The following is a 19,923-nucleotide window of genomic DNA, read 5'->3' on the forward strand; positions in this document are numbered from 1 at the left end:
CCTCAGGAAAGGTTACTCTTGATTTTAAGTTGGAATAGTGCCAAGGATGAGAAGCGGTGATCCCGAAAGCCAACCCGTAGCTTATTTGTTGCCTCTGTCAGCTCGGCTCAGCTCAGAGGGATGAGTGGGAACGCTGTGGGCGATTTTCCAAGATGGTTCTGGGCGCGCTTCTGGACAAGGATTGTTATTCTGTAGTGATGCCATTTCACCCATTCAAGGGCAACTTGGCCGAGCGGTCTAAGGCGCCAGACTCAAGCGATAGCTTCATCCGTTCCAGCGGATGAGTATTCTGGTCTCGAAAGAGGCGTGAGTTCGAATCTCACAGTTGTCAGTTCTTTTGCCATTTGTTGCAGCAGAGTCTTACCACCTCCCCTCTATCTCTTTTGTGAGCTGCCTCTGCCATAGATAGGGTCTGCTCTGTATTTTAGAATCGTTATGTTTATCCTTTTGGACAGACAGCCGTAATCAACGCAATGTCTGAAGGAAGCAGAGGAAGCTCCACCACATTGGCGCACGGTCCACATTCCCAAACTCTCTCCCACGCTCCGCTCACCTCAGACACAGAGTGTCGGAAGCCCTTCAGATCACCACCACTGCCCAGCGCCAGCCATGCGCCGCCGCCCTCGAGGTCAGCTGTCGCTGTTTCACGTCGAGGGTTCTGGGCCGGTGGTGGCACACCTTCAGTTGTTGCGGGCATAGCTTTCTACGTAGTCCGAGGTTTCTGGGAGTTGGCTGTTCGTCCATACATACTTGCATCTAATCATTCTGTTAATCTGAAGGCTGGCCGGTTCACGCCTTGTTCGTCTCTCTTCTCTTTCGCCATCCCACTGAAACCGTGTGAGTGACGAACGAGCCGACATGAAGCCCCAGGATGCGCTATACTCCGACGCCCATCGAGAGGCCGAAATCCACGATGATTCCATGACCGAGGTCAGCGTGTCGCTCCTCAGCGAGGACGGCGGCAAGCAGCAGTGGAAGCGTGCGGATATCGAGGCTGGGCGGCCGACAACACAACCGAGTCGATGCACGAGGATCTGTGGCTTCTTTCAGCGCTGGCGCGGGCTCGTCGATACCCTGATGCTCTTCGTCATCGTCGGCCTCCTACTAGAGCGAAGGGAAATGCAGCCGGCGCCCCGCGACAAGCGTCTCGAGCCCGTGGGCGACCTTACAGGCTTCGCGCCAGAGTGTAAGTGACGATGTCGTCTCCGCCGCTTCCATTGGGCGGGGCAACAGAAGGCACAGAACTGGACTGATGACGGCGCAGTCACCCAGCAAATCACGACGTTCCACCCAACAACCGACTTCGTCCCCGACGACCCCAAGAAGCTCTTCACCAACGCCTCGATTCAGGAGAACTGGTTATCCATCGTGCCCAGGGGCCTGGGCTACGTCGTCATGCAAGACCCGGCCGCACACGATAACCTCCCCGTGCCGCTGCCCGAGTTCGCGCCGCGCACCGTCTTCACAACGTCCATGACGCACCAGCTGCACTGCTTGTACGCGATCCTCGAGAGCTACGCGGGGCTCGCCGTCAACGGCAGCGCCGCCGTCGACATGCACTCCCACATCCCCGACGGCACCAAGGGCGCCGAAGGGCCGTGGCACCTGCAGCACTGCTTCGAGTACCTCCGGCAGGTGAGTGTGCTTACACAAGTGCTTTCGCAAAATTGTTTCCGAGACGACGACTGACTGTTTTTATGGCAGGCCATCATGTGCGCTGGCGACGTTGCGCTGGAGGGCACGCAAACGACCTTCCCCGAGGGGTTCACCGGTAGTGACGGGTGGGATGCGAAGCATGTCTGCAGGGACTACACGCAGGTCTACGACTACCTTGACAAGAACAGAGCGCTGGATGACCACTGGATCTGAATGAAAACCGTAGAGCGGCAGTTTGGCTGGGCCTCGTTGGTTTGTTTTGTACGCATAGTTGTGCATGGCGTTTAGGAGGGTATATCCATCACGCAGCAGGAAACTGCGATCCTTCGGCGAGACGAGACTAACCATTAAAAGGCTTCGTCGATGGTCATATCTTTGTACTAGCACATTGAATTCTGACAATACCATATTCCATGACTTGACAGGGGCAGAAAGAACGTCATCATAAGTATGATGGTAAGATAGCTAGGTAGCTGTCTTCATAGTGAAGGTACGGAATAGCAATGCTCCAATGCGCTGTGATGACAGGTCAATTTGCAAATGTGCCCCGTCCGCTATTGTCTGGTGCCCGCCATGAGCCCGGCCGGTGTAATTCCGCTCTCATGATTCGTTCACGGCCAACAACGCTCCACTTCTTCACGAAAACACGTGCCTTCGCGGCGGCGCGAAGCCGGACCCCTGCCGGGGAAAAAAGTTTCGCTGCGAGAGACGAGCGGAAAAAAAAAAAAAAAAGACGCCGACCCTCCCTATCAGACCATCCTGTCCCCAAATGGATCCCGGCTCCCTTTTCTTGTAATTCCCACTCCCCTTCTTTTCCATTTCACCTGCTTTTTGTTCGATTCCCCGTCCGCGAAACATTGGTCACAATGAGGGCTCCCAGGGCCATCAGAGTGCCGAATGGCGGGCTTTTCACAGGCGCAAAGCCCCAAAGCCGGGATGCGCGACACTTTAGCTTCGCCGCCAGCGTCCAGAAGCCCTCGACAACCCCTTCGATGACGACCCCCGCCGCATGGAAGATGGGCCAGGCCGCCAGACGCACCTTCGCGACGACCACCGCGGTCAGATCCGCTGAGGCCGCCGCCGAGGCCCTGAAGCTGGCGCAGGACAACGCCTCCACCCTCACCCCCGAGCTCGTCGCCGCCAAGATGAGCCCCGAAGAGGCGAAGCGTCTATCGCGCGTGCGCAACATCGGCATCGCCGCCCACATCGACAGCGGCAAGACGACGGCTACGGAGCGCGTGCTGTTCTATTCGGGCCGCATCAGCGCCATCCACGAGGTTCGCGGCAAGGACTCGGTCGGCGCCAAGATGGACTCGATGGACCTCGAGCGAGAGAAGGGCATCACCATCCAGTCGGCCGCCACCTTCGCCGACTGGAAGAAGACGGAAAACGGAAAAGAGGAAACCTACCACATCAACATCATCGACACCCCCGGCCACATCGACTTCACTATCGAGGTCGAGCGTGCTCTGCGCGTGCTCGACGGCGCCGTCATGATCCTGTGCGCCGTCTCGGGCGTCCAGAGTCAGACCATCACCGTCGACCGCCAGATGAAGCGCTACAACGTCCCCCGCATCAGCTTCGTGAACAAGATGGACCGCATGGGCGCCAACCCCTGGAAGGCCGTCGAGCAGATCAACAGCAAGCTCAAGATCCCCGCCGCCGCCATCCAGGTCCCCATCGGCGCCGAGAACGAGTTCGAGGGCGTCATCGACCTGATCGAGAAGAAGGCTTACTACTTCGAGGGCCCCCGCGGCACCATCGTCCGCACGACCGACGTCCTCCCCGGCAACTACCACGACCTTGTCGAGGAGAAGCGCCAGGAGCTCATCGAGAAGCTCGCCGACGTCGACGATGAGATGGCCGAGCTCTTCCTCGACGAGAAGGTCCCGACCAACCTCCAGATCAAGGCCGCCATCCGCCGCTCCACCATCGCTCTCAAGTTCTCCCCCGTCATGATGGGCTCCGCCCTCGCCAACAAGGGTATCCAGACCGTGCTCGACGCCGTCTGCGACTACCTCCCCAACCCGTCCGAGGTCGAGAACAAGGCCCTCGACAAGAAGCGCGATGAGGCCGTCGTTAAGCTCGTGCCCTACAACTCGCTGCCCTTCGTCGGCCTCGCCTTCAAGCTCGAGGAGAACAACTACGGCCAGCTCACCTACATCCGCGTCTACCAGGGCAAGCTCCGCAAGGGCACCTACCTCTTCAACTCCCGCACCGACAAGAAGGTCCGCATCCCCCGCATCGTCCGCATGCACTCCAACGAGATGGAGGACGTCAACGAGGTCGGAGCCGGCGAGATCTGCGCCGTCTTCGGCGTCGACTGCGCCTCCGGCGACACCTTCACCGACGGCAACCTGCCCTACACCATGTCCTCCATGTTCGTCCCGGACGCCGTCATGTCGCTGTCCATCAAGCCCAAGCGCAGCAGCGACGCCGACAACTTCTCCAAGGCCATGAACCGCTTCCAGCGCGAGGACCCGACCTTCCGCCTGCACGTTGACGAGGAGTCCGAGGAGACCATCATCTCGGGCATGGGCGAGCTGCACCTCGAGATCTACGTCGAGCGCCTGCGCCGCGAGTACAAGGTCGACTGCGAGACGGGCAAGCCCCGCGTCGCCTACCGCGAGACCATCTCCCGCAAGGCCGAGTACGACTTCCTCCTCCGCCGCCAGACCGGCGGCCCCGGTGACTACGCCCGCGTCGCCGGCTGGATCGAGCCCTTTGAGGACCCGGAGAACAACCTGTTCGAGACCCAGGTCGTCGGCGGCACCATCCCCGACAAGTACATCACCGCCTGCGGCAAGGGCTTCGAGGAGGCCTCCAACAAGGGCCCGCTCCTGGGCCACAAGGTCATCGGCACCAAGATGGTCGTCAACGACGGCTCCACCCACGTCACCGACTCGTCCGACTTCGCCTTCAACCTCGCGACCCAGATGGCCTTCCGCAAGGCCTTCAACGAGGCCGGCGGCCAGGTCCTCGAGCCCCTCATGAAGACTACCATCACCGCGCCCAACGAGTTCCAGGGCAACATCATCATGCTCATGAACAAGCGCAACGCCACCATCCACGACACCGAGGTCGGCACCGAGGACTTCACCCTCATCTGCGACTGCAGCCTGAACGCCATGTTCGGCTTCAGCTCCCAGCTTCGCGCCGCCACCCAGGGCAAGGGCGAGTTCGGTATGGAGTTCAGCCACTACGCCCCGGCTCCTCCTCATCTTCAGTACGTTCCCAGTTTGCTTTCCCGTCTCTTGACTTGTGTGTGTGTGTGTGTGTGTGTGTGTGTGTGTGTGTGTGTGTGTCGTGTATTGGTCGATTGCTAACAGTTGTACAGAAAGGAGCTTTGCGCCGCCTACGAGAAGGAGTTGGAGGCCAAGCGTACCAAATAAGCCACGCATGAAAGCCGATCCCCCCATGAAGGGGGAAGGAAACCTTCTCCTTCTTCACGTCGAAGCGTGACACAACCAATGACACCGAGTGTCGTGTATCAACACCCGAGCCGCCCTCCCCCCCATCCGAAACGAGACGGGCCCGCGGCCGTACATGTGCCTCCTTGGGCGGGCGTACTATGTACATGTATATCTAATGTCATGTCTGGGCTCATTGTTGGAACCTGGACGTAAAAAGCAACATCACCTTCCAGCATACCTTTGTACCAAAAGAGCAAGGTTGGTAGGGAGCACGTGATTCATGATCGAAACTAGACTTTTTTGAACAAATACAAACCTCGCCTTCTCTCCCATCCTTTGCCGGTGTCGTCGTGGTATCGTGTCGTGGTCTGGTTTCGTTGGCGTGCTGCCTCAACGTGTGCAGGATGTGGCATACGCCGCCACAACTCCTCATCAAGCGCTATTCCTTTTTCTTGCTTCCTTCTCCCTACGCGGCCTGACAATCCATCATTCTCGACGGCTTCGAAGGACGCCTGCTCGAACCCTGGGCCGCGACGGAGGTAGACCTCTCGGCGGTATGCCAGTAGTACGGCGACGTCAGACGCGCCGAATGAACAAGAAGCGCGTCTTCCCTTGTCAGCATCCCGTTTCCTATCCTTTCACTCACTCCCTAAACAAATTTCCATCCGCATGGGCACTCACAAACCACGCCAGGAATCCAGCCTCCCAGCGTCAGCGCCACTGCGAGCCATACTCTCCTGTCGTTCCAATCGTGGTACATGCGGTAGACCGCCAAGGGCGGGCAGGCGATGACGACGAAAGTGCCCTTGCTGCAGCATCGCGGGGCGGGAATGCCGGGCCGGCGCGGCAGGCTGATTTCGAAGCGAATCGCGCTGCTGGACCTGGACACGGTGGACCTTCCCGAGGACGGTGGGCTGTGGGTGGGATTGGCGCGTAGGAGGTGGGCGAGATTGGACTGCGTGTCTGACCAGAGGCCGCGGAGGCTGGTGCTCTTGCTGGCTCGGCTCGGCGACGAGGGGATTCCGGTGGAGGAGGCCATGTTTCTCTCGTTGTCGGGTATGGGGGCCATACATGTGGGAGAGTTGGTTCTAGGATGCCGTGGATGGAATGGCAGTTTCGGAGGAACAGGGCAAATCTGCCATCGGCACACTTTGGAGGAACAATACCTATTTTGGGTTCCGCCACTGTGCCGTTCACCATGTGAATCAAATATCTTCCCTGTGCGGAAGGTATCAACCCGTTGTCACTTTTGAGCATGAAGAAGGCGAGAACAAGTAGATCAGAAACATGTGCTTTTGGTAAAATGTTAGGTATCAAGGGGCGTAGCTGCCGCCACGTTCGACTGTCGTGTTCAGTCCCCATACAAGGGTGCCCTTTCCTCACATCTCTTCTCACTCTTGCCCTTTCTCTCTCACTCGCTCTTACATAATCTCATGCCGACATCTCTAGAGTCTGCGGAGAATGTCCTCGACAACCTCGTCGGTCTTGGCGGTACCGCCCAGGTCGGGGCTGAGGAGCTTGCCCTCCTCGAGGTTGGCGTCGACAGCGGCGTAGATCTTGGCGGCGGCGGTCTCCTCGTTGAGGAACTCGAGCATGAGGGCGGCGCTGCGGAGGGTGGCGATGGGGTTGGCGATGTTCTGGCCCTGGATGTCCGGGGCGCTGCCGTGGCAGGGCTCGCCGATGGCGAAGCCCTCGCCGACGTTGGCACTGGGAACGAGGCCGAGGGAGCCGACGAGGGCGGCGGCGCCGTCGGAGAGGATGTCACCGTACAGGTTGGGGGCGACGATGACGTCGTAGTCCTCGGGCTGGCGGAAGAGCTTGTAGACCATGGAGTCGACAATCTGCTCCTCGACGGCGACGGAGGCGAAACGGGGGTCGGAGAGGGCAAGCTTGGAGGTGGCGCGGAAGAGACCGTCGGTCTGGGAGAGGACGTTGGACTTGTGGGTGATGGTGACGAGAGGGGACTTGTGGATGCTGGCGGCGCCGGCGTCGCGGATCTTCTGGCGGCGCAGGGCGATGTCGCCGGCCATGGCGGCGATGCGGTGGGAGGCGCGCTCGCTGATGCGCTTGATGGCCTCAGCGACCTTGCCGTTGGGGCCATCGTAGGTCTTCTCCTCCTTGACGTACAGGTCCTCGGTGTTCTCGCGAACGATAACCATGTCGATGGGCTTGGCGGCGGTCAGGACGGTCTTGACGGGGCGGACGTTGGCGTAGAGGTCGAGCTTCTTGCGGAGGGCGACGATGGGGGAGGAGTAGCCCTTGACGGCGTTTGTCGGGGAGGAGACGGCGCCGAAAAGGGCGCCATCGCACTCCTTCTTGAGGATCTCGACCGTCTTGTCGGGGAGGGCGGCGCCGGTCTGCTCGAACGTCTCGAAGCCGGCCTTGAGGTCGGTGAACTCGAACTTGAGGCCAAGGTAGGATGGGAGGGCTTCAAGGATGCGGCGACCGGCGGGGATGACCTCCTTGCCGATGCCATCACCGGGGATGAGACCTGCGCAGTGGTGGTGTTAGACGGAGGGGCATTGGATGACGATAAGGTCCATTAGGGGTTTTGGAAGTGGTCTCACCGATTCGCAGGGTTCTGACAGACATGGCGGGCATCAATTGGCGTCTGGCGTTGAAGTTGAGAGCTGTTTAGGGTGGGTTGATCGAGAGGCCAGACAAAGGTACCCGAGGAAATGAATCGCAGCAAAAAAAAATCCCCACGGTCGATATCGGAGGTCGGGGCTGCCACACCGAGGACCGATCGGCGAGCGACCAACGGGCAGTCGACGTTGGCACGTCCCCCCCGGATTCTTTTCACCGTGCAGCCGCGATGCGGAGCTGTCAAGTATCCTTATTATGTGATTGGGCCTAAAAGATACATCGGAGCTTCTGAATGCGCCTGACTGGGCGTCATTCCGTCAATTTACGGCTGCATCGGGATGCACAGCACGTTCAGAGGCGCGTTGACGACACAGGATGGACGACATTTGTTCCCGCATCGTGTTAAGCCCTGGGGGCTCGTTTTGGGGGGGGGCCTCGGGCGTTCCATAAGCTGTTAGTTAGTCCTGAGACGACGACCTTGTAGCCACAGCGGCATTCTCATTCGGTCACAGAGAGTAGTGCCCAGGTACCCGGGCCACAGGCAAGGTACTCATACCAGCCGGCGCGGACCGGGGAAACAGCAACGTTGAAGAAAGAAATTGCCGATGAGAAGAAAACTGTGAAGACGACGTGGCCCATGCATGCATGGGCTATGAAGGCCTGAGCAGCCCGAGAAGTCTCAACAAGAGCCTGAGGAGGGGGGATGATTCTCGCCTCCCCACATTCTGCGGTCCCTAGCGTGCTGGAGAGGGCAGTCAGCAGCAGGGAAGAACCGGGTTTGGGGGCCATTTTCTCGCCGGTTGGTCCTCGAGAATGAGCTTCCAGAAAGACGGGAGCTTCCTCCCCCCCTTCCCCCTCATAGGACCCCCCAGAAGCTATAGTTGTCCCGAAATGAGAGAGGATGTTTTTGTCCCGCACCCGTTTGGCGGGTGGTGGCAGGCTTGAGGAAGACGAGAGAAAAAAGGGGACGTGTTCCAGATACACGACCTTCTCCTCAGTCTCGCGCCATGGAAAGACTGAGTGAGAGGTTTTATGGAGTGGGGGGAAACTTCAAGTTGCCGGAGCAGCACGAGCTATCGATGTTAGCAAAACGAGCCGGGCATGTCAAGTCAACAACAGCGAAAAATTTGCCCTTGGGACCCGTCTACAGCACCCTCCGTTCTTGACCTGGACAATATATTATGTCTTTGGATAAAGGCCCTGGCCACTTTGGCCCACGGCACTTTGGCTTGTACGGTAAGCGGCAAAAGGCGGTAAACCAGACCAGATGCAGCTACCGCCTGTGCATAAAGTGGATAGGGGCTTGGGGAAAGTGCTCTGAAACAGGAGACCGTGCATTAGTAGCTTCCGTCTTTGCAGAGCAGCAGGAGAAAGATGAAAGACTAGGAGAATAAAAAAGCTAGGGCCCTTCTCCTCCCTTCTGGCATGCTGCCGCTATTTCTTAGAAAGTTGGAGGAAAGGGTTCCTATAGAGAGATGACAGGGGTTTGGGACGCGATGGGGGATAGGATCAGAGACAACAGCAGAGCAAAGACTAGAGACGGCGTTTAGAATAGTAAGAATGAGGCTCAAGATCATACAAGTCAGTTCAGAATAGATGGTACAGACAGAGTACGGATACGGATACTGTGAGGGAAAAACTCAGATGGGTAGCCAGTAGGACACCTAAAGACTCGTCCCCAAAAATATGGGGAAATCACATTGCTGCCGGCGTCTCGCCCAGCAAGGCCCCCATAGTCCAACAACCCTGACCCTGCCTCTTCTCCCGTCTCCGCCTCGGAGCAGATATTGAAATCCTTCGACGCAGACCAAATGGGCGACGAGTATTCATTTCTTCGCGAGATGAACAATTCCATACTGACTCCTGACCTCCCACGAAGACTAAGCCAGCGTGTTTGGACGGCTTGGATGTCGGGCTTCAACGCCTGGAGGATATTAAAGCGATGATACTGCACGTTGACGGCTGCGTCAAGAAGACGGTCTTAGGAAAGGCACTCAATGTTGACCTCGACACCGCATGTGTCTGATGACCCAAACGCTTGGCGCTGTTGGGATTCCAGGTAGGTCGATCCCCGAACCCGATGGACAAAATGCAGACGAAAACCACGAATTCCACGGGTGGCAACCTTTTGAGGATATCGATGTAGTCGAGGGTGCCATCAAGAAGTTGGAAGAAGAAGAATAAGCAGCGCGGCAGATCCGAAACGAAGTGTAAGAGGACAAGCATTGTCAGGACGGTGGCTAGAACTGTACACTTCCGCACTTGCTACTACCCACAATAGGTGACGAATGATGAGAGACGGGGTTAGAGATGAAATTAAAGACAGGACAAGGGTTGGCCAGTATCATTGAAGTTAGTCAATATAGATGATTTTTTGAATAGCGGCAGGATACTAGGGGATCGGAGAAGGGACTGTTGCCAGAGAGAACAAAGAAAGAGGATGGGAGACCGTTTGATGCCGCCTCGACGCAACACTAACACGACACAAGACGACACCTACCGTAGCGCAACGGTCCGTTGTCGCGTCTCAGCTAGCGCGTTCTGGCGTTGGCCAGACTGCGAGTTACAGATTTTGTCACCGGCGTTTTCTTCTCTCTATCTCTCCCATATTCAACCCGGCTTGGCTGGTCTATACAGAGTACTGACACCATTCACATCGCGACCCAGTTTGAGAAGTGAAGGCCTGCCTGCCATTTCTATTGACCATTGGGGGCTTGAGGGGTTTGGGGCCAGTCACTAGCCTCCGCCTGTCTCTTGGGGATGTCTGACGACTCGACTCGACAGAAAAAGAGGGAGAGAGAGCGGGAAGACGGAGCAGACGAGAAAAAAAAGGGGGTCGTAGAGGGTGTTGCTCCGTACTCTGTAATGAGATCCCGGGGCCTATCACCACCCACCCCAAATTGACGAAATCAAGAGTCACACAGCCAGTCGTCCGTATGGCAGATGACAAATGGCAGATGGCAGGCACCGAGAAGGGCTTCAGAAAGGCGACAGTGGCGAACCGTTGCCCGTTAATGAGCTTCTTCCAGAACCATGACAGAAAATCAAACGACACCCTGGGCCAATGGATCTCCCACCTTGAGGTCCCCCCTGCAGGCGATTTCGACAAGCGAGACGAGGGACGGGGCGCGGGAATGTCCAGGTGGCAGCTGTAGCCTGTAGCGCGCACATGTCTGTCCACTTACACCAGAACGTCGAGATGCATAACCCACCCATTGTTTTGCACAAAAGGGGTCCACTCCATCAGTCTGTCGGTCGATCGGTACCTGACCTACTGCAACACGCGGCGAGGTACCTACATTACATTGGGGACGCGACTTGGAGCTCTTAGCTGCAGCATCTCCGTGCGCTCGACCAACCGGCGCCGGGACGGTTTGGTGGTGTTAGTGTTTGTATCCGTTCGTTAGCGTAGCGTAGTAGCAGAATGAGCATGTGCATCCATGGGAACCCCTGAATCGCTCGCATACCCCCCCTCTCTCTCTCTCACTCTCTCGTGGACGGTGCATCACCAGTCAGTAGTCACTCGCAGCGCAGAGACAAGATTGGTGCTGGAGGACAGGAGGGGGGCAAACTGTTGCGGTACCTAGGTAATACATGGGTAGGCAATATGAATGTAAAAGGTAAAAGGATAGGACAGAATTCAAAGCTCCAACAGGTAAACGAGTGGCCTCCCGCTTCATCGTCCATCGACCCGGTCCCTTTCCCGTTCGGATTATGAATATGATTATGGGGTGCCCGTAATTTAAATGCCAGCCCTGAAGGACAGCAACCTCACTTCCCCTTCTCGAACCACCTCTCGACCTTCATCTGAAGTCCGTCCGTCTGTCCGCTTGTCTTCTGTCCGAGTCTGTTCTCTGCTCTGCTCTGTTCTGCTCCGCTCCACGTCCTGATTCCCCGACCGACTCGTCTCGACTGTTACTCTCTGCAACTTCTCCCTTGCAACTCACTTCCGCCTGTGACGCTACTACAGCTTGTGTCGAGACGACTGCAACCACGGACAAACGTGCCCACCGAGGCCTGGAGACGGACGAGACTCTGGCTGAGACATACAAACAACACAACAACGCTCAACCATTTACATTTACACTCACGCCCACGCCCACGCCGCAGCTGCAACCTCCTCCTTCTCCTCCCTGTCTACGCTGCTCTGCTTGAATCTCGCTGTTGTCGATCATGCATCTCCAGCTGTCATAGCAACTCGCCAATCCTCTCCATCCAACCTCGTCCACAAACTCCAATATACACATACATACACACACACACACACGTCAAGGCCGGCTGCCTCGCTGCAGTGACACACCGCCGACGAAATTACTCCCGCCCGCACATCTCGAAACTCCTCCCTCAGCAAGCTTGTGTGTCGCGACTTCGTGCTTGCCCTCCGACTCGTCCGAAAGACGCAACGACAGACTCGGCATGCGCTTAAGCTCTGGAAACACGCCCGTTCCGAGTCAACTGCCGTAGCCAACCTACCTATCGTGTCGCACCTTTTTTTTGCGCGCCCGCGTCCCACCGCCGTTTCTTTCCTCAACCTTGATCCGCGTCGTCGCGACTTCCAACTCTCCCCCTCATCCCTTGCGGTCCCCAGCGCTTGCACCCGAATCCAGTCGCTCGGTGGCGACTCAGCACTGCAGCCATGTCGGCCGTCAAGAATCTCCGGGCCATGTTCGAGCAAAAGGCCGATTCGAGTCCCCCCGATCGCGGAAGGTCTCCCGGTCTCTCTTCCAGTAAGTCCACCTGTCCATGGCCAGCCCGATCCACGGGTGCAGCTGCAAGTCGGAGATGTCTCCTTCTTGACACATTTTCCTCACGCAAACACATGGTAGCAGCTGCCTTGCCCAGTCATCCCACAAACATCGCCTGTTTGCTCTTGTCTCTGGAGCTCTGCTGACTGAAATTCTTCTGCAGACGGCACCGAAACCCCTCCTCCTTCCGCCCGTCCCCTTTCCAAAATCCGAACCAGCTTTGTGGCCATCGAAAAGGACGGACGAATGGGTCTTCGACGAGATCCCAGCAACGATTCGAGCGGTAGCTTGTCCCAGCGACGGCTCAGCAGCCACACCGAAGGTGAAGCATCCGTATCTGGCCTTTCGGATAAGACCATGGCCACCGAGGACACCTCCGGCGGCTATAAGACCAACATCGTTGGCAGTCCCATTCCCGAGTCCCCTCGTCGTCCAGACGCAGACAAGCCCATAAATGGGGCTGTACTGCAAAACTTGGGGGCCTTGACCGACCACCCAAGCCACAACCCCGACAAGCATGTCGATATTGAGACACCCACACCAGAGCTCCAGCCTGGCGACCCGACAGAAAAGTCTCCCGAAACCATCACCATTTCCAATGGCGCAGCCCCAGCAAAGGCCCCCAAGACCTCAGCCCCCAAAGACTCTGTAAAGGCTGCCAAGAAGGTCCCTGCCAAGTTGGCACCTCCTGCTACAATTACAAGGGCAAAGACGCCTACTAGATCTCCCATAACGGCAAAGGCACCCACTGCAGGAACTGCCAGCGCCAAGACTGCACCCAAGCCTCAGCAAGACACTTCCAAGAAGACAGCAACAACCACACCAAAGTCGGGTGTGAAGCCTGCCGGATCGAACAAGAAGCCTGCTCCTGTCCAGGTCTCCCCTGGCGGCACAGGCTTTGTTAAGCCCAAGGTCAAGTCGCCTACAAAGCCTGTGAAGCTGCCTGCTTCCCTTATGGCTCCAACTGCTGCGTCCGTCTCCAAGGTCAAGGAGGCTCCCCGTGAGACTCTCTCACGCGCCTCCGGCAACCAGGGCCGTCCTGCTAGCAGAGCCAGTGCGACTGGTGCCCCCAAGACCCTCAAGCGCCAAAGCTCAGTCATCAACCGCACCAGACCCAGCGTTGGACCGCCCCCAAAGAAGCCCCTTCAGGACCAACCCATTACCAAAAAGGACAAAGAGGTTGATGAGAGCTTCTTGGCACGCATGATGCGCCCCACAGCCAGCTCCAGCTCCAAGCTGACTGAGAAGGCCCCCGTCACCCCTCCTAGAAGCCGGAGCGCAAGGCCCAGCAGTGGCAAGAAGTCTTCTGCCTCAAGGAGCCCCAAGAGGGCCCTTTCCAGACCTGCGGCATCTCGCACTGGAAGCCCCTTCATGAGGAAGGCGGAGGCTCCCATCAAGCAGGTTGCGCCTGAGACTGCCGAGGTCGAGACGGCAGAGGCGGCTGTCGAGCTTGCCAAGCAGGCTGAGGCCCCCCGAACCCCGGAGGCCAAGGTCCCGGTTACGCCGGAGCCTATCGTTGAGGAGGCCGATGCTAGCCCTTCGAAAGAGGCCGAGGCTCAGGTTCCCGCTGAGGATACCGCGGCTGCGTCGCCTGAGCTTGCGGCCGTTGTCGAGGAGCGCGCCGAGGGGCACGAGTTCGATACCCTCGCTCAGCAGACTGAGGAGCTCTCGCTCAAGGACGGAGAGGCCGAGGATCACGAGCTTAAGAGCCCTGATGAGTTTGAGGAGCTATTGGCCGATGAGAAGGAGGCGGCGGAGGACAAGGCGGCGGCGGCGGCTCCCGCACCCACTCCCGGCGATGCGGCCTCAGAAGTTAAGCCTGAGACCGCATAAACCAGTTGAAGAGTGGCGGCCGCGACTGTACAATTTTAGAACCATTGGGGTGTGCCATGATACCTGACCGATTGAGAGGGGGGGAAAGGCGTAAACAACTTCGTTTGGGAGAGTTTTTTTCCTTTTTCTTTCTTATTCGGGTTCCGGAGTGGGGAGGGAGAAGCCGGCCGGTGTACAGGACTCAAAATTAGTTATAGAGAATGAATACAACTCGCAATAGCATTCCTTACAGTTCGTTGTTGTTGCCTACGACTCTGTTCAACGATCTCCGTCGTGGATTGTCGAGATTGTACTTGGCTAACGATGTGTCAACCCGTCAAATGGAAACGCAAAACGAAGAAGCGCAAAATGGTGTGTTCATGTCTTCTCTAGAATACAGATTTTGTACAGTATACGGAGGACAATACTCCTTACAGGGCTCCCGCGGGATGGCTTCGAGGCGCTGCCCTTTTGGTGTCTTTTATTTTTTTTTTCACTTTCCATTCCCAAAAGACTCCTTGTTCTTTGCTCTCTCAAGGCCCGAGCATCCCTTGGGTGGTGGCCATGGTCATCCTTGCTCTAATTCAACCGCCTTCCGCTCCTCTTCTTCCGGCCCGACTTATCTCGCACGGCACAGGACCATGCCACCAACCTTCCTGGCGAGGGCTTCCCTCGCCTCCAGAACGCCCCTGTCGGTGGTGAGGAAGAGGCACTCGCCGAGGACGAGGCCCTTGACGAGGCCGTTCTTGCTGTTGAAGCCGCGGACGACGAGCTCGAGGTCCTCGATGCTGACGCGGATGGGCCGCGTGGGTTTAGTAACGATGCGGAGGCCCTTGAGGACGGGCTCGTTGTTCCAGTACTTGAGGCCGAGCCAGAGGCGGCGCGTGGCGACGTTGGCCGAGGTGACGGGCTCCGGGTCTTTGCTCATGTCTTCCGGGGCGGGCGGGGTCGGCCCGCCGCGGTGCAGGGAGGAGATGAAACCGGAGCGGTGGAGGGCCAGGGCGAGGTTGAGGTTCTGCCTGGTGTTGATGACCGAGGTCATGCCGAGGCGCGCGCGGGAGGCGTTTTGGAGGTGGGAGCACATGTTGATCACGTTGATGAGGCCGCCCATTTTGAAGTGGTTGGTTGAGCCGTCGGCCCGGGAACTTTTTAGATTGTTTGGGGGTGGTGTTCGTGGAGGGAGATGGAGGGAGGCGGCTCGTTAAGGTTTCGCAGCAGGAATCGAGGTCAGTCGCGGATTCTATGAGGACAGTTTAGTTAGCCGGTTAGGCTTCGTAGGCGCAAATTGACAGGGATGGACCGTACCGAACCGGTGTCAATTGGAATCTTGCAAGACAGATGGGACGTTGGGCCGGTGCTGCAAAAGGAGTGTGCTGCGCTTCGGCTATAGGGGGGAGGCTCGGGAGTTGCACGCAAGGAATTGGTCCGCTCACCTAACAATCGCGATAGGGAAGCTATCGCCAAATTTTTGGACACCAGGCGCGGACCGACGTTGAATGATGACTAAGGAAAGGCTGCAGTGGTGCGTGCTCGGTGCTCAGTACCCAGGTAATTAGTGCTCCCACTGGATCAGTGGGCTGTAAGCCCAGCGAGCCGGGTCCGTGCTTCACGGCGTTGGATAGCCCCACTCTTCGGCGGCCAAGGGGGAGGGGAACGGAACCGACCATTGACCAACTGGGGAGAGGCGTCCCCTACTCCAGTCTATCATGTCACTTCCTCTTCCCCCTTCGTCACCCCCGGCCGGGGCTCGTGATTGGCTCGCGCCAACGTCCTGTAAGCGCCGAGTCGACCACTTGATGCGACCGGAACCTGCAGCTTACCACCCATGCATCTCACAGCACGCACGCACGCCGGCACGCGTGCTGGAGCTTGTGAGACGGTGGCATGGGATTGGGTTGGCGTCGGAGGGGGATTGCGGAGGGCGGCGCGAGATCGCAAGACCTAGTGGTCCTTTTTCCCCTCTTGTTTCTCGTCTGTCTTTTTGCGGTCTGGGTGACCGAGTGGTACAAAAGATAAAGGACAAAGAGGAAAGTCGGAAAGAGGGAGAGGACGGGGTGGGCACGAAAAGGAGCTCCAAAAGCTTGAGGATCTTATTCTTCTACTTTTACTCTTACATCTCGAAAGGCCTGATATCCAACCTCGTTTGAAACCACCGGCACACACACGCACACACACACATACACAACCCCCCGAAACCCCTCATTCAAAGCTCTTGTCCTTGTCGGTTCCTGGCAGGTACCACGCACTCCGGATCGCTCTCTCTCTCTCTCTCCCTCTTTGCGCGAGTGTACCGCTGCCGCCGTTGACCCTGCGCAATTGCTGCTGCCGCCCTTGGCTACTGACCGAGGCGGGGTAATTCCACCGCTTGTGCCTCTTCCGTGCCTCCTCGATCTGATCATTGCTGCACTTTGATTGCGGTCGCCGGGGTCATCATCTGCTACCCTTGAGAGAAGGCTATTCTTGGAGCTGCTTGCTCGGAAAGCTGGGACAGGACGTAATAAACAAGAAAGAGGGAAAAAGACATGGCGACCCGGCCGGGCGAGGAGAATGTTGCGACTCTGTGAGTTTTCTCTTCCGTCGAGTTTGCCGGGTAATAGCTGCCATTGCGCTTTTTTGTCAACGACAACCACCGCCGGCTCGCTCTCAGGTCGACTGCGTCGGCCGACGGACAAAGTACAAAGATGGCTGACTGGCCTCTCGCCCTCACCAGCATCGGAGACGTCCATTATTTCTATGGCCCCCCGACGAACAATCCACCACACCACCGCTTCGACAAGGGGTCCTATATTTACCTGTTTGAGAACGCAACCGACCGCCGCGCCCGCATCGAGATTGCTAACCAGCCCGGCACCGAAGACCAAGATGCCTTTGACGGATGTGGGTGTTCTCTCCCTATCTTGCGTCTCCCAACCTCTCAACGAAGCCTTCTCCCCTGGCTAGCATAGTTTGACGACGACGGGGGACAACAGCTGACAGTGACCTCGCAGTCCTGGACAAGACCCACGTCCGATACTCGTACAACCACCACTGCCTAGTGACGCTCATCGTCGGCGAGACGACGGACCAGTTGGAATGGCACCTCCCGACCTACGACCCCCAGAACCAGAACAAGTATCACTACAAGCTCCATTCGCTCGACATCTACTTTTGGAAGGCCGAGGACGCGTTGCAGTTCGTCAACGGAATCCGTTTCGTCCTCCCGCCTTCGCAGGTTGAGATCCTCGACGAACCCCAACAGCAGCAGCAGCATCATCATCACCAAGTCCACCAACCAGCTCCTGTAAGCTCCGTGGTGCAGCAGCTCGAGCACGTCGCGATATCGGATCCCAACTACGGCTCGCCCAACGCTACCTCACAGACTGCCCCGCCGAGCTTCCCCGGGCCTCCTCCGACGTCAGCCGTCCTGTCTCCCGAACAGCAGCCGCAGCAGCCTGCGAGTTTCGTGCCAATGGCATACAACCCCGCGGCCCCGGCAGCACCCGAGGTCATCCGCCACAGGGAAAAGACACCGCCCCCGGAAGACGACATCGCTGACCCCCTGGCCGCTGCCGTCGCGTACGACGCGCAAGCCCCGTTCTCCCCGGGCTTCGTCCCGCCCCCTGGTTTCCAGAGCGCTCAAGGTGTCAGCGTTGGCGGCGCGGGTCTGCCGCCCCCTCCACCACCGCAGCAGCAGCACTTTGGTGGACCGCCCGCTCATCCGGGGCTCCAGCGCGCCGCCACGGTGCCCGTGCAAACCCTTCACAGCGGCCTTGCGTCTCCCGGGTTGACGAATCCGTATGCGAGTCCGTTCCCCGCATCCCCGGGCTTCCAGCCTCCTCCGCCGCCGCCGCTCCCTCAACAGCAGAACACCCCGCCGCCGTCCTCAACACCGCAAGCCACGCAGCCAGTCACGAGCCCCGGCCCGACAGCAACACCTGCGGCCGTGGCGGCGCCGCCCGTCGTCCCGCCAGGAGGCTTCTCGCAGTATTCGTACACCAGCAGCAATGGCACCGCCACGCCGCAACAGCAGCCGGGCGCGTTCGACTATTCGATCCACGCGCAGGCGTACCGGCCGACGGAGATGGAGGCGAACAAGTACAAGGGCTACGCGGGCAAGCAGGACCCCTCGGGGAAGCTGGAGCAGAATATGGGCCGGCTGGAGAAGGGGGTCACGGGGATGTTTAGGAAGTTCGAGAAGAAGTTTGGGTGATTCAGAGCTTCGTCGTCGGTAATTTGTTCCAGAGGTTTTGGTTTCCGTCGAGGGTGGTAATGAGTGGGTTGTCGTGAACTACATAATGTCCAGACATGTATCCGCAATGACCAGCGGGGGTTGAATATGTAAGGAGAGAGAGCTGGTGTGGATAGCATTGAAACCCAGTTTTGTTGTTGACATTGGTACATGTTGTTGTCTTGAAAGCACAGATGGACGTCAGGGCAATTTGAATAAGCTGCTTGTCTACGGAGATTGTGCTTCTCCTCTAGACGTAGATACAACCGACTTGTTATATCCTTGCCTCACGGATAGCCAGTGCAAATGATCCAGCAGCCCCCGGTCCGAGAACCGCCGTAACCGCGGTGAGGTAGATCAACTCTTGAAGCTAGGTCGGCGTGTTGGCCTCCCCTAGCTTCCCTCTATCGACGCCATCCCGACGTGAGAGAAGCAAATCCGCAAAAACTATGCTCGTGAGGCTGACCACAACCCAGTCCCACTGTGAAAATAAGTGAGGATTCTCCAACAGCGCGGCATACTCAGCAGGCAGCCCGTTTGTCTTCGACAGAGACTCGATCGGATCGGCGAAGCCACTCGCCGGAACAAACAGTCTGACCAGCGATACGTCGCCATCGCGTGCAAGCAGCGCACCGGCCACAGTATAGAAATAAACGGCTGAGGCGACGGTGCCGGCGAGTATAAGAGATGCGACAATCCACCTCTTCGAATCTCGCATCGACGAATGTGACATGCCCGCACTTTTTCGAAGCAGAATCGACGAGAGGCCGAAATGAAATTTCAAGACGGCTATGGGGGCTACCAGGAAGAGTGCGATGCATCCGTGGTGTAGATGCGTCCCGCCGCGTCCCATCTACGCCGGCGCGAAGACGAGCAGCGGCTGGAGCAGAATCACCAACGTAGTCGCAGGCAGTGCCGCAGCCTGGTGCCAGGGGACCGAGGCATCACGCAAGCAGGCCTTGCTGCGACAGACGAGTTATAGATAGAGCGGCATCGCGATCGCAGCGCGGTTGGCGTTGCAGAGCACCATCGCCCAGGCCGGGTACCTCAAGAACCAGGAGCGGACGCCCCGGCGGCGGGATTCGACGAGGGCCCAGAGATTGGTACATGTGATGGCGTACATTATAACGAAGAATAGCAGACGCGGTCCGGATGTAAAAGAGTTTGTGAGGACATCGTAAAATGCAGAGAGGAGGGTGAGTTGGGCGTCTAGGGGGGCCAGAAACGTGTACGTGGAGCGCACGTGGCGATTGTCTGGGAACAGGAGAGTTCGGGTTACTGTGTCGAGGGGCGCGAACATGCCGTTGAAGGATGCGTCATCCCAGAGGCCTTATATTCCCAGGGTACTTAGGTAGAAGAATTGTGCTCTAGATGTTTCGAACATGATGCAAGATATGGTGTTGTGTAGTTGATGTGTCGGTACGTGCCTGGCTGCAAGTTGAGCGAATCCCCCTTTTTTTTTTTTGGACTGTTGGGCTCTGTGGTCTTATTATGACTGTGACTG

General features: G+C 57.9%; 10 protein-coding genes across 10 annotated transcripts; 4 read left to right on the forward strand and 6 right to left on the reverse strand.

The window, feature by feature from the left end:
• Positions 1 to 439: 439 nt before the first annotated feature.
• CDEST_12801 (uncharacterized protein) lies at positions 440 to 731 on the reverse strand (the record flags this gene model as incomplete). Its single annotated transcript, XM_062928957.1, has 1 exon — positions 440 to 731. Exon 1 carries the CDS (start codon positions 695 to 697, stop codon positions 440 to 442), a length of 258 nt encoding a protein of 85 aa, XP_062785008.1. The 5' UTR covers positions 698 to 731.
• CDEST_12802 (Putative mycotoxin biosynthesis protein UstYa) lies at positions 599 to 2,147 on the forward strand. Its single transcript, XM_062928958.1, has 3 exons — positions 599 to 1,186; positions 1,265 to 1,635; positions 1,705 to 2,147. The coding sequence occupies exons 1-3, from the start codon at positions 859 to 861 to the stop codon at positions 1,867 to 1,869; spliced, it is 864 nt and encodes a 287-aa protein (XP_062785009.1). The 5' UTR covers positions 599 to 858; the 3' UTR covers positions 1,870 to 2,147.
• A 375-nt stretch (positions 2,148 to 2,522) lies between these two features.
• Positions 2,523 to 5,048, forward strand: CDEST_12803 (Putative small GTP-binding protein; the record flags this gene model as incomplete). The annotated part of the gene is made up of 2 exons (XM_062928959.1): positions 2,523 to 4,882; positions 4,994 to 5,048. The coding sequence occupies 2 exons, from the start codon at positions 2,523 to 2,525 to the stop codon at positions 5,046 to 5,048; spliced, it is 2,415 nt and encodes an 804-aa protein (XP_062785010.1).
• A 669-nt stretch (positions 5,049 to 5,717) lies between these two features.
• On the reverse strand, positions 5,718 to 6,207 carry CDEST_12804 (uncharacterized protein). Its single transcript, XM_062928960.1, has one exon. It carries the CDS (start codon positions 6,136 to 6,138, stop codon positions 5,719 to 5,721), a length of 420 nt encoding a protein of 139 aa, XP_062785011.1. The 5' UTR covers positions 6,139 to 6,207; the 3' UTR covers position 5,718.
• Positions 6,208 to 6,311: 104 nt separating this feature from the next.
• Positions 6,312 to 7,753, reverse strand: CDEST_12805 (Putative isocitrate/isopropylmalate dehydrogenase). Its single transcript, XM_062928961.1, has 2 exons — positions 7,637 to 7,753; positions 6,312 to 7,560 (listed from the first exon to the last, which is right to left on the reverse strand). Exons 1-2 carry the CDS (start codon positions 7,668 to 7,670, stop codon positions 6,515 to 6,517), a joined length of 1,080 nt encoding a protein of 359 aa, XP_062785012.1. The 5' UTR covers positions 7,671 to 7,753; the 3' UTR covers positions 6,312 to 6,514.
• Positions 7,754 to 11,424: 3,671 nt separating this feature from the next.
• On the forward strand, positions 11,425 to 14,240 carry CDEST_12806 (uncharacterized protein). Its single transcript, XM_062928962.1, has 2 exons — positions 11,425 to 12,382; positions 12,564 to 14,240. Exons 1-2 carry the CDS (start codon positions 12,292 to 12,294, stop codon positions 14,231 to 14,233), a joined length of 1,761 nt encoding a protein of 586 aa, XP_062785013.1. The 5' UTR covers positions 11,425 to 12,291; the 3' UTR covers positions 14,234 to 14,240.
• Position 14,241: 1 nt separating this feature from the next.
• CDEST_12807 (Putative small ribosomal subunit protein uS8) lies at positions 14,242 to 15,698 on the reverse strand. The gene is made up of 2 exons (XM_062928963.1): positions 15,518 to 15,698; positions 14,242 to 15,452 (listed from the first exon to the last, which is right to left on the reverse strand). Exon 2 carries the CDS (start codon positions 15,321 to 15,323, stop codon positions 14,832 to 14,834), a length of 492 nt encoding a protein of 163 aa, XP_062785014.1. The 5' UTR covers positions 15,324 to 15,452; positions 15,518 to 15,698; the 3' UTR covers positions 14,242 to 14,831.
• Positions 15,699 to 15,973: 275 nt separating this feature from the next.
• CDEST_12808 (uncharacterized protein) lies at positions 15,974 to 18,787 on the forward strand. Its single transcript, XM_062928964.1, has 3 exons — positions 15,974 to 16,772; positions 16,923 to 17,089; positions 17,200 to 18,787. Exons 1-3 carry the CDS (start codon positions 16,735 to 16,737, stop codon positions 18,399 to 18,401), a joined length of 1,407 nt encoding a protein of 468 aa, XP_062785015.1. The 5' UTR covers positions 15,974 to 16,734; the 3' UTR covers positions 18,402 to 18,787.
• Position 18,788: 1 nt separating this feature from the next.
• Positions 18,789 to 19,314, reverse strand: CDEST_12809 (uncharacterized protein). The gene has a single exon (XM_062928965.1). It carries the CDS (start codon positions 19,270 to 19,272, stop codon positions 18,790 to 18,792), a length of 483 nt encoding a protein of 160 aa, XP_062785016.1. The 5' UTR covers positions 19,273 to 19,314; the 3' UTR covers position 18,789.
• Positions 19,315 to 19,395: 81 nt separating this feature from the next.
• Positions 19,396 to 19,803, reverse strand: CDEST_12810 (uncharacterized protein; the record flags this gene model as incomplete). Its single annotated transcript, XM_062928966.1, is given in 2 exon segments — positions 19,396 to 19,748; positions 19,767 to 19,803. 2 exon segments carry the CDS (start codon positions 19,801 to 19,803, stop codon positions 19,396 to 19,398), a joined length of 390 nt encoding a protein of 129 aa, XP_062785017.1.
• Between the last annotated feature and the right edge of the window lie 120 nt (positions 19,804 to 19,923).

Source organism: Colletotrichum destructivum, chromosome 8 (genome assembly GCF_034447905.1).
Source record: "Colletotrichum destructivum chromosome 8, complete sequence".
Lineage (NCBI taxonomy): Eukaryota > Fungi > Ascomycota > Sordariomycetes > Glomerellales > Glomerellaceae > Colletotrichum > Colletotrichum destructivum.

Excerpts from the sequence above, each read along its gene's own strand:
- CDEST_12806 (XM_062928962.1), top strand. The coding sequence starts at position 12,292 with ATGTCGGCCGTCAAGAATCTCCGGGCCATGTTCGAGCAAAAGGCCGAT. Across the intron at positions 12,383-12,563 it reads GTCTCCCGGTCTCTCTTCCA|ACGGCACCGAAACCCCTCCT; the intron begins GTAAGTCCACCT and ends ATTCTTCTGCAG.
- CDEST_12802 (XM_062928958.1), top strand. The coding sequence starts at position 859 with ATGAAGCCCCAGGATGCGCTATACTCCGACGCCCATCGAGAGGCCGAA. Across the intron at positions 1,187-1,264 it reads TACAGGCTTCGCGCCAGAGT|TCACCCAGCAAATCACGACG; the intron begins GTAAGTGACGAT and ends ATGACGGCGCAG. Across the intron at positions 1,636-1,704 it reads GCTTCGAGTACCTCCGGCAG|GCCATCATGTGCGCTGGCGA; the intron begins GTGAGTGTGCTT and ends TTTTTATGGCAG.
- CDEST_12805 (XM_062928961.1), bottom strand. The coding sequence starts at position 7,670 with ATGCCCGCCATGTCTGTCAGAACCCTGCGAATCG. Across the intron at positions 7,561-7,636 it reads TGTCAGAACCCTGCGAATCG|GTCTCATCCCCGGTGATGGC; the intron begins GTGAGACCACTT and ends ACCACTGCGCAG.
- CDEST_12807 (XM_062928963.1), bottom strand. The coding sequence starts at position 15,323 with ATGGGCGGCCTCATCAACGTGATCAACATGTGCTCCCACCTCCAAAAC.
- CDEST_12808 (XM_062928964.1), top strand. The coding sequence starts at position 16,735 with ATGGCGACCCGGCCGGGCGAGGAGAATGTTGCGACTCT. Across the intron at positions 16,773-16,922 it reads GAGGAGAATGTTGCGACTCT|CATCGGAGACGTCCATTATT; the intron begins GTGAGTTTTCTC and ends CGCCCTCACCAG. Across the intron at positions 17,090-17,199 it reads CCAAGATGCCTTTGACGGAT|TCCTGGACAAGACCCACGTC; the intron begins GTGGGTGTTCTC and ends GTGACCTCGCAG.
- CDEST_12804 (XM_062928960.1), bottom strand. The coding sequence starts at position 6,138 with ATGGCCCCCATACCCGACAACGAGAGAAACATGGCCTCCTCCACCGGA.
- CDEST_12809 (XM_062928965.1), bottom strand. The coding sequence starts at position 19,272 with ATGGGACGCGGCGGGACGCATCTACACCACGGATGCATCGCACTCTTC.